Genomic DNA, 11,541 nt, shown 5'->3' on the forward strand with positions numbered 1-11,541 from the left:
GGCCAACATTATGCGGACACTAAAACCAGCCAAAGACATAGGAAGGAAGGAAGGAAGGAAGGAAGGAAGGAAGGAAGGAAGGAAGGAAGGAAGGAAGAAAGAAAACTACTGGCCAATATCCCTGATATACACAGATGCAAAAATCCTCAACAAAATACTAGCAAAACATATTCAATAATACATTAAAAATATCATTCACCACAATCAAATGTGGAATTTATTCCAGGGATGCAAGAATGGTTCAATATTTGCTAATCAATCAACACAATACACCACATCAACAAAATGGATAAAAATCATATGATCATCTCAAAGACGCAAAAAAAGCATCTGCTGAAATTCAACATCTGTTCATGATAAAAACTCTCAACAAAGTGGGTTCAGAGGGAACATACCTCAATGTAATAAAGGCCATATATGAAAAATGCACAGCTAACATCATACCCGATAGTGAAAAGCTGAGTCCTTTTCTTCTAAGATCAGGAACGACACAAACATGTCTACTCTTGCCATGTTTATCCAACATGGTGCTGAAAGACCGAGCCATAGCAATCAGACAAGGAAAAGAAATGAGGCATCCATATGGGCAAGGAAGAAATTAAGCTGTATTTGTAGATGGGGTGGGGCATGGATGCTCTGGGCTAGGGAACTCCTCATCTGGGCTCCTCCCTAATGCTAGGTCCTAAGCCTACTTCTCTGGATTCCACACTTTCCTTGGGCAAAATGCACCCTCTCTGTGGTGATGGGGGCCATTTAAATGCTAATGATTCCCAAATCTGAAACTCTAGATTTCTCTTCTAAGCTCCAGATCTTGAACACAGGGCCTGGTGTTCAGTAATTACCCACTGATGGCTCAGTCGGTTGGGCATCCAACTTTGGCTCAGGTCATGATCTCACGGCTCGTGAGTTCGAGCCCCACTCAGGCTCTGTGCTGACAGCTCAAAGCTTGCAGCCTGCTTTGGATTCTGTGTCTCCCTTGCTCTCTGTCCCTCCCCCATTCATTCTCATTCATTCATTCATTCTCTCTCTCTCTCAAAAATAAACAAACATCAAAAAAAATTTTTTTCAAATAATTACCCACTGAATAATCTGATGGTTCTACCCAGATGTCCCATGGACACCTCAAACTGAAGTCCTCTTCTCCATCCCATTTCCATGTTGGTGGATGGCTCTCACGGCATCATGCCTGGATGATTTTAGAAGTCTCCTAATCAGTCTTGCCCTCACTCAAGTCCACCAGAATGACTCTTCTAAATGCAAATCAGATCCTATCTGCCCCTGCTAAAATTCCTACAATGGACCTCATCATTGTAGGAATAAAGGCCAAAAAATCCTTTAGCCTTTCTGCTATCTGGCTTCTCTGCGCCTTGTCTCTCCAGCTCCTATCACCCACTCATGCTCCTGTCACATAATAATGCTCACCAGTCCTGACCAAGTGAGAACCTCCTAGGACTCTGACTGAGAAGCCCCGCTCCCATTACTCCACCTAGCAAACTCCTACTCATCCTTCAAATTCCAGCTCAATGGCCAGCTCTTTAGAAGCCTTCTGGTTTCCCTAGGTAGGTCCTCACTAACAGGACTTGCACCATAGCCCATGAGCTCCTTGAGGAAGGGGCTAAGTTTTAGACATTCTCTGTATACTCTGACTAGATCAATGCTTACAACCCTGATGAAATATTTGATAAGTGATGGAAGGAATTAAGTTTCTCCAACTACAGGAACAAGCAGAGAAGGTGGGATGGTAACAGCTCCAACTCTGCTCAGCTATTCTCCTAAATGATCTCACACAAATCATTTTTGTGCAAGGAGATTAGAATTAGGCCAACAGGATATCTATGACCCATTTTTTGGGCTCCTAAAAACCCTCCTCTATTGCTGTTTTTCCCTACACAAGGATATGAACAAGTGGCAAAGGAGTATTGATTAGCACCCCTGAAAGGTTTTATATAAATCTTTCCTTAAAAAATAATTTTTGGGGTTCCTGGGTGGCTCAGTGGGTTAACCATCTGACTCTTGGTTTCAACTTAGGTCATCATCTCCCTGTTTGTGAGATCGAGCCCCACATGGGGCTCTGTGCTGACAGCATGGAGGCTGCTTGGGATTCTCTCTCTGGCCCTCTTCGGTTCATGCTCTCTCTTACACTCCCTCTCCCTCTCAAAATAAATAAACTTAAAAAATAATGATTCTCAAATCACTCGGCTTAACCCTAAAACATTTCCCCAATCTTGGATCTAGCCAAAGATTTATGAAACTCTCAATGAGTTGATGGGAAAGGAAATAAAGGCAAAACCAGAGCAGGAACGTACATATTCAACATGTATAGAGCGAAGTCACAACCAAGGCATCACAAAGGGCTGCAAAGGAATTCTACGATCAGTCTTAGCCTCTCCTTGAGGCAATGACAACCTGTTAAGAAAGACAAATTTGACATGTTTCTGAAACATGTACATGAGCAAACTCCCACCTCCTGGGAAAGGAATACAAATATCAAAGCCAGGCTGCTGATCTAGATGATGTGTGGAGAGAAAGGACCAGCACTGGTGCTGGGGTTGTGGTTGGATGCAGAGACAGCTTCCCTGTAAATTGGCACAGTGCCCTGGACAGAGCAGGTCTGCACCCTTGACAAGAGGATCCTTCTCAAAAATATAACGCATGAAAAGCTCACGCAAATGAACTATGAGCCACTGTCTTTTTTTATGTGCGCCGCAGTTTCTAAAAATTTCTGAAAAATCATAGAAATCATGGATTTCATAGAGAAGCAATACCTTAAAGAAGTTATATTACGCCTTGCTCTGGACCACATTTCTAACTTTTGAAGCATCCTGTGGTCACATGGTATTTTGGTATCCTACCCAGACTCATGGATTTCTTTAACCCCTTCTCCCTAGCATCCCCCATGTGTCCCCTGGTTTGGTAGGCAGCCTCAGAGGATGCCTGCTCTCCATCCCTTTCCTCCCTGTATGCACGGGCCACTCTCACATCAAGGGGTAGAAGGTCCCCTTATCTTGCATCCAGGTTAGCGTGACCTTCTTTGACCACAGTGACCAGTCTAGCCTCTAAAAACAACTCTGGTAGCTGCCATTTCCTCCCAGAGACCACCACACCTGTGAGGAAACCCAAGCTAACCACGTGGAGAGGTCACTTAGAGGAGCTCCAAGGCTCCAGGCCTCCCTAGAGCTTTCCAGCATAGTGGTCAGCTGAATGCCAATGGCTGAATGCAACAGCCCAGGCGGTCAAGTGAGTGACCCCAGCCAGTGCCACCTGAAACAGAAAAACTGTCCAGCTGACCACAGTCAACCCACAGAATAAGATAGTAAGCTATTATTCTGAGGTTGTTACAGCAATAGATAACTGAAACACTTAGTAAATTGGATGCATTTATGTGCAGTAAGGCCAAAGAGAAGTGGGCCATTCCACATTAAAGAGTTTCCTAGAGAACCAAAATATCCAAACTAGTTTTTATCAAAACTCTGGCCAAAAAGGTTTTTAGAATGCAATACCACACCCCATCTTATACTAAATGTAACTTAATATTTTCTTGATGAATGGGTCATCGCTGCAGAGACATCAGGAACTACACTGTCCCAGGACCTAATGAAATCTCCAGAAGTCACAGAAGTATGTAGGCTTTTGGTTGCAACCCCCATTCAATCTCTGGACAGCTATACGCCTTGATCAGTAGCAATATGCCTGCCCCTAGAAACACCTCATCCTCTGTCACATAGCGCCTTCTGAGGGTTGGGACCCTATCCCTGCTGGAACTTTATCTCAACAGGTCTGAGGAAAGACAGTCTAAGGGGTTCTTTTATGTTTGAAGAGAAGGAACTCTGTTACCTCACTGATCTGGGTTTGAATCCTGATCTGCCACCTGCTCGCTATATGGCCTTAGACCAGTCATGTCACTTATAAACATTTCAGGTTCCCCATCTGTAAATGAAAACAATATCTACCTCCTGCTGGGAGCTACTTACCGGAAACACAGCAAGAGTTCAGTGAATGAGGGCATCCTGTCTATACTCCATATTCAGTGGGCCTGGCCTTGCACGTGGGTGTTCCCCCTGAGCACACACAGCTGAGCGTTGGTCAGGATTACACCCACAGAAGCCTATCATCAAGAGTGCATATCAACGGGGTGCCTGGGTAGCTCAGTTGGTTAAATGTCCAACTCTTGATTTCAGCTCAGGTCACGATCCCAGGGTTGCAGGCTTGAGCCCCGCGTGGGGCTCAGCACGGAGCGTGGAGCCTGCTTAAGATTCTCTCTCCCCTTACCTCTCTGCTCCTCCCTTGTGCTTATTCATTCACCACATTCACCATGCTCAGTCTCAAAAAAAAAAAAAAAAAAAGTGCCTATCAAGAGGACACAGTGGAGGCGGGGCCAGGGAGGGAAGGTCTGAATATGTATTCAGGGTTGGAACACCCTAGGGGGTTTAGCGTACAAACGTGAAGGAACTGGAGAACAAGAATGACCTTGGAGTCCTAGGAAGTCCACCTCTAGAAGCATTCACCAGGGCTGTTGGGCAGACCAAGTCCAGGGGCGTACGTGTGTGTGCATCCTGGAGTTTACAAAGCAAGCCTGGGGGCGGGGCAAGGGGAGACCCGGGCATGGATGTTGGGGTCCGACTGGCACTGCTACCCAGTCCTCCACTACTGGCCCAGCCCCAGGCTTTAGTTTACTCTCCAGGAAAACCAGCTAATGATAAAGTGCCAATTTAAAATAAACATGAGGGATCCGATATTCATGGCCAAACATGAGTGAGGTAACATGGTGAAAGGACCCACTGCATATGCACGACAAGGACATACTAGAAAAGCTGTTCTCACATACAGGAGGATCAGAAAAGGCCACACACACACACACACACACACACACACACACACACACACAACCGGGATGGGATTGAGGGGGTGATTTTCTGCAAAGTTGTTTCCATGTTCAGTAATGCACTGTTCTTCCACAGCTGGATTTGATGCCTCCCCATCCCTTCTACACCTTTCCTTAGTATTCTGGTTCCTAAAACATGCCCAGCTGCGCACACGGCGCAGAGGGATGACCCTTCTGTCCCACTCTGGGACGGTGGCTTTGCCTCCCCGCCCGTTTCCTGCACACCTGCCTCTCTCACCCTGATGCCTCTGGTTGCTCAGAGCCCCCCAGCCTGCTGTCCTCCTGCCCCAATTCATCACATTTCATCTCACACATACCCACCATGTCCCCACCAGGAAGAGTCCGTCATGGCCTCTCCCTTCCTTGTATCCAATTCCCAGGGGGAGACAGGGGGGTGCCTGCTGTGATATTTTAGGGCCTCCCACCTCTTGGTACCTTTCTTCAACACCACTCAGCGAACGCATTTCGGGGCAGCCAGAGAAGCAGGAAGAGGCTCAGAAGCCTGCATTCCAGAGGAAGAGAGGATCTCAGGGAAGCCTCTGGATATGTCCTGCCCCCTCTCCCCATCATCCCCCCTTCTCACTCAGCAGGGACCCCTCCCCCGTTATCCAGCCCCTCCACTAACTCTCAACCTCCCTGAGCCTCAGTTTCCTCATCTGTAAAATGGAGCCAGTAACATCCAGAATCAAATGGGATGATGTATATAGAACCCTAAACTCCAGCCTGTGGATGAAGGAGTCTGGAAGCATCAGCCCTCTCACACAATATCCCTCCTATAGCTGCCTCCAGCCCCCCCGGAGCGGAATGTCCATCCATGGGGTGAATGCTGTGTGATGTGTACATGTGAAGGAATTACACATCCCCGGCATATCGTGTTCCCATTTGTAAATAAAGGTCTTAACAGGCTATTAATTCCAAGAGAAAATTTTGCTCCCAAACAGCCTTTCTGCTATGAAATAGTTTTCAAATATTGTTCCTTGCCCCTAACCGGTCACAGACTCTTTAACAACCCCGCCAGAAGGGAACAGGTTGTGTGGGCACATTGAGGGTCTTGGGAATTGCCACTGGCCTCAGGAATGCTCCCTACCACCTTAGCTGCGTTTTCTGCCCACCCCCCCTTCCCCCATCAGCTGCTGCCTAGCCCTGCCCTGGACCCCATCCTGCTCCACCACATCACCCTAAGGGGCAGTTTGGGGCAGTAGAGGGCAAGTTGTGCCATAAGAGGAGGGTGGTGCCAGGACCCAGGCAAGGGGAGGGATGTGCGGAGACCCCACTAGCTGCAGCTTGCTCCCCCCAGCCCAGCTCCCCTACACCCCCCAGCCTCGGACTGGGATTGTCTGATTCCCATTATCCCCAGACCCCACAGGCAGCAAGGCCCATACTATTGCTCAGTAATCTTCACTCATCCACTAATAAGTGAAACCCCAACAACACCCCAATCCCACACCCCGTCTGACAGCCCGGCTCGACCTACTTTTCTGGTCAGAACCCCAACCTTCCCGCCTCCTAGGAGAAGAGCCCAGGGCAGGCTGGATGTCTTGCCGCTGACATTTCAGGCTACCCTGAGGTCTCCCTGTCCCTGTCTATCCCCTACCCCCCACTAGAGGAGTATGGGTTTGAGAGCACGAAGGGTGCAGAGGAGGAAGCCATCGACAGTGAAAATGCTTCTTAGTGCTGCCGGTGGCAGCAGCAACAGGAGCATTCCCAAAGCCCCCAGACCCAGTGCCTGCTGGAACCCAATTCACCGCCCCCCACCGGCCCAGGAGGGAGTCACTGGCTGGATCCAACAGGTGACGGGCAAAGAAAAAGAAAAGGGGAGTCTTTAGGCAAGAGAAAGAAAAGCACGGTGGTGCTGGGGTCTGGAGAACATTCCTGGGGTTACCCTAGTTGGGGATCCGGCTGCCCCATTCTCACATCTCCGTCCCATCCTACCCTTGATCCCAGGAGGTAACATGGGCCCGCAGGAGCAGAGGGCAGGTGGGTGTTGCTTCATTACACAGCTGGAGGAGAGATATATCCGGTGTTCTCCCCACAGCGCACACAGCCACCTGGGGCTTAGTGTCCACCACATTCAGAAATACTGAATGCAGGGACTCTGTGACTTAAGGAAAACTTGGGCAAGTGGGTCTGGGAACCCAGGCACCTTTTAAAAAGGCACATTAGTTCCAAACAAGTGACTCAAACTTCTGGAATGCAGCCCACTGAAAGCTGGGGCCTCCTGCATTCTATCTCAGGCTCCCAAATGGACCTTGAGAGGGACCTCCTCCTTCCCCTCCATTCCCAAAGTCACATTCAGGGCACTGCTTCCATGCCAGGGCCATGCTCTCCTGGGATGCTAATATTGTTATCTTCTATTTACTTCGTTTTTTTTCCCAGTTTCCTAATCTTTTGGGTTTTTTGTCTCTTCTTAGCAGCACCCAAAGGATACCAACAAATCACGAGTTTAGTGGCTGGGCTCCAAAGGGGAGAATTTGTTTTTGCTCTCTTAAGGGACAGCGAAGCATATGGGAATCTCCTGTGGTCCAGGGGCCCAGACAGGGAGGAAGATGCCAGAAGTGACTGTTTAGTAGAAAGTAACGGTTCTGAGTTGGAGGTCAGACCCCAAAGGCTGCCATGCCCACCCGCCTGTCTGCTCTGAGCTGTGCTTCCTACCATTTCCAAGCAGGAATGACCCCTGCCACTCTTCCCCAGATAGCTTCCAGCAGGACCCTTGACTGGCAGAGGCACAAGCTAAAGTTCACGGACTCAAAAGTCAAGGTAGCAATGGCGGATTGTCACTTTATGTGAACAGGGCATCGGAAGAAAAACCAAGGGAACTCCTGGTGTACTCATGGGGCCCGTGCGCACCAGCCTGGGGCTGGGCTCCTGCAGAACGCACAAGGCTTCCTGAGAGAGGACCCTGCATGAGCAGGAAAAAGTTAAAACAGAAAACCTGTGTTTTCCTCTAACCAAGTGGGAGGCAATGGGACGGCTCCCTGGGGTTCTTACATCAACCCCTATGGCACTGCTGGGCCCATGGAGACTCAGCTCTCAAGCCCAAGAGACCATGATAATGGCTTTGGCAGAGATGTAGCCAGCATCATGACATAGGAGGAAGAGCACTGGAACCGGAATCGAGAAATGGACGCTCCAGGCATGTGATCACTGTAACTACTTATGCAGCCTCGAACAGGGCACTTTCCATCTCTGGGCTCACGAATAAAGGAGGCAGCAGGTAGGGCACAAGACTGTGGAACTCATTAAGCCCTGCAGGCTCCTCCAGATGGGTTAGTAGATAAACTCAGATGCTGAGAATCACACCTCCCAGGAGCGATTAGTTAAGTGGTGGCCCAAACTCCACCCCTTCCAGCAGAACGCGTCCTCAAAGAACTAGCAGACCCTCCACTACCATGGCCAGCACGACTGTCCCCATGTACGTCCCCACACCTTCCAACTGCTCTACACACCGTGAGCTCCCAGCGGCAGATGCAGGATCTAGGACCATCACGCCTTTGTGTTTCCCAGGGCATCTTCGCCCACATGCCCTCTGATCTTGAAAACAACCACTTATGCAGCCATACGGTCCCCATCCGACAGAGGGGCACTGAGTCCACACAAGTCAGTCAACTGCTGAAGCTAGTCAAGGACAGGCTGGAGACCAGAGGCTAAGGGAACCCTCCCCTTCCCCATAAGAGGTCTTTTTGTTGGAGATCAAGGACAGAAGCAATGACCAGGACGACGCTGCCTTGGAACCAGGCCTAGTGGGCCTTCCTGCTGCCCACCTGGGCTGGACACGGGTGACAGAGTGGCCCTGAGGCCCAATGTCCTGACATCCTCCACTCCCTCAGGCCAAGCACAGAGAAGCTCCAGAGAAACTCCAGAGGTTGAGAGAGAGACGGTCTTTCTGTACAAGCAGCCCAGAGCCCCGGAGGCACTCCCCCAACATATGTTGACTCAAGGGCAAAGACAACAATGCCATCCCACCTTTGAAACTGGTACCACCTTGCAGGAGAGCTGGTGGGAAGGGAAGCCCCTGGGTGGGACTCAAGGCGGGACTCACCTCCCTCAGCAAGTGCCTGCCTTTCAGGCCATCCTGCTGCTGCTGGGCCACGGTGACCCCCAAGACGAGTGTGTGCACAACACAGGAGACCACGGAGATGACGACGATGGGGCTGAGGCTGAGGGGCAGCGTGATGAAGAAGGAGAAGACAAAGAAGGTCTGCCAGCCCACCGTGTCGCTGGCCGCATGCGCGCGGGCAAAGTTCAGGCCCAGGTAGGAGAAAATCTGGGCAGTTATCAGCAGCCACAGCAGGTAGGGCACCACTTTCCGGGTGACACGGTCGGGGAGAAGCCCCTTTTTGCAGAGCACGAAGAGGAGGATGTCCAACAGCAGTCCCATCCCAGCGACGACCAGGGGAGCCAGCTTGTCGCTGGAGTAGACCACCGCGCACATGACCACCACGTAGCAGTCGAAGAGGGCCGCAAACACCACCAGCACCAGCAGCGTCTCATGGCGCTGCCGTTTGAAGTAGGTCTGGTACAAATTCTCCAAGGACTCGGGCACGAAGGTCAGCCGCATGAATCGAGGCAGGCAGAGGCAGGATCCCGAGTTCCGGACAGAGATTTCATGGGTCCGGCCCACCCCGCGGTCGGGGTCAGAGGGCAGGCTGACCGAGTATTCGGCGGAGTACTCAGCCGAGTACTCGGGCTCCGAAAAGCCCTGGTTCCTTGGCATCCTGGCGACTGTCTGCTTCTACCAGCCCAGGAGAGGTGGACCGGGATCAGAGGAAGGGCTCTGGAACGGGCCACCTACCAGGGCTCTCGAGGGCCGGCCACCTCCAGCAGGATGCAGAGCAGGTCTCCAGGGCACAGGCAGCGCTGATCTGGAACTTAGAAGGACAACGCCAAGTAGATACACGGCTCTTCATTCCCATCTGTGGTTTCTCGTGACCCATCCTACCCCTCCCGAACGAATCGCTGCTGCCCGAGGCTCCAGGACCAGGGCCTTCTCCAGTCACCCCCACACTCACGCCACCACCGGACCACACACACACACACACACACACACACACACACACACACACTCATACCTGGTCCCGTCCTCACCAGTTTCCTGTCTGTGGCTTGCCAGAGGCCCGGCCACCTCTCCATCCCTCACACTCCGGGTCCATCTGTGTCATCCCTTCTCCCTCAGTCCCTGACTTCCTCACCTAAATTTCCAACAGGCCCAAGCCTTAGAATCTGGAGATTAAACGTGCCCGGGAGCAACCAGAGCCATCCCGGGGATTCCTGAATCTTCCTGGTGTTTACTTCCTTCTCCCACCCAACCCTGGGCGGCTCCGGCTCTCCGCCTCCGGGCACTACCTGCCCTCGGGAAGGCTGGCCTGCCCCTGCATTTACCTGTGCGGGAACTCTGGAGCCGCGTGGTCCGGCCGGTCCCCGCTCGGGCTGCGGGGCTGGGTCACGCGTGTGGCGCGCGGGGGCCGCGCCGCCCCGCCAGCGTCCCGGTCCCCGGCAGGAGGGCGACCCCCCCCCCCTCACCGTCAGGCCCGGGATCCGGCCGGGAGAGGCGCGGGGCTGCCCCTCAGCATCCGCGGGCGCCCGGCCGCAGGAGGAGGAAGACGGCGGGGGCTGAAAAATCGGGGGGCGCCCGCCTCCGGGGCTGCGGCTCGCGGCACGGCCGGACCCCTCCCTCTCGCCCCCGCTGTGGCGGTGGCGGCGGCGGCGGCGCGGCTAGGGGCGCACCCGGGGCCCTCTCGGGCGGGAGCGCGGGCCGAGGCCGGGGCAGCCCGCCAGCATCCTCTGGGCCGCCCGCGCGCCGAGCGGAGCCAGCCGAGTCCGGGCGCGGCGCGCTGCACTGTGTGAGTCCCCGCGCGGCGCCGGCGGCTCCGGGGCCACGCGCGCTCCAGGCCCCGGGAGGCGGGCGGCGCCCCTCCCTCCCCGCAGTCGCCGCCCTCTCGGCGAGCGCGTCCCGGAGTTGGGGGGGGGGGGGGCGAGTGCCCCGATCCAGCCCCGCGGCCGGCGTGGGGTAGGAGGCGGAGGAGCGCGGGGGCGAGAGTCGCAGGGGCCCCGGTGGCCCCGCGCCCCAGCGGCCGGAGGCGAGCTGCCTGCGGCTGCTGCGTGGAGGCGCCGGGGTGGGCGGCGGGCAGGAAGGATGGGCGAACCGATTCCCCCGCCTCCGCCCTGGGCAGGCCGGGTCTCGGAGGATGAAAGCCCGGGACGTGCCCTCCCGCAGGTGAGGCGCGCTCGCAGCACCCCTGCCGCCGCCTCTTTGGCCGCGGCTTCCTTCTGGGCGCGGAGAGGAGAGGCCGGGGCTGAGGTTTGGGGCTGGCTGCCCCGCCGGGCGCGCCGGGCCTAAGTGTCCCCGCCCACCCTGGCAGTCCAAGCCTTCCGCCGAAGGGCCCGCAGCTGAGCTCTGTTTGAATTGTTCCTGAAGGAGGAGGGTAGGAGTGGCCCGGTAGGCACCTGGCACGTGGAATCGCAAAGAGATCCGCTTCAGAAAGATCTCCCGTGCACATTCCACCTGCCTGAGATGGGTCTGAGTTTACAAACTCCGCTTAAAAACTAAAATGCTCCTGTGAACGGTTAAGCCTATTAGTCTCCTACACCTTAGTATAAATTACGTTTCTCGGCTTTGACAGAACACCTTGCCAAGATCAACCACAGACTTTAAGAATTCA

The 11,541-nt window shown here is 53.5% G+C and overlaps 1 protein-coding gene across 4 annotated transcripts in view; it reads right to left on the reverse strand.

Annotated features, from left to right (window-relative positions):
* ADCY3 (adenylate cyclase 3) overlaps window positions 1-11,165 on the reverse strand; it is a 92,062-nt gene extending 80,897 nt beyond the window's left edge. Inside the window, exons 1-2 of one of the 4 annotated variants that reach the window (XM_086700133.1) lie at window positions 10,262-11,163; window positions 8,922-9,750 (exon numbers count right to left, since the gene is read on the reverse strand). In XM_086700133.1, coding sequence (XP_086556259.1) covers window positions 8,922-9,596 — 675 coding nt within the window. In that variant the 5' untranslated portion in view covers window positions 9,597-9,750; window positions 10,262-11,163. Of the gene's footprint in view, window positions 1-8,921; window positions 9,751-10,261 lie in introns of all 4 variants that reach the window. The other 3 variants (XM_086700131.1, XM_086700132.1, XM_086700130.1) reach the window with 3 other exon arrangements.
* Between the last annotated feature and the right edge of the window lie 376 nt (window positions 11,166-11,541).

This window comes from Puma concolor, chromosome A3, assembly GCF_028749965.1.
Source record: "Puma concolor isolate L17-30 chromosome A3, mPumCon1.1.hap2, whole genome shotgun sequence".
In the NCBI taxonomy this organism is placed as follows: domain Eukaryota; kingdom Metazoa; phylum Chordata; class Mammalia; order Carnivora; family Felidae; genus Puma; species Puma concolor.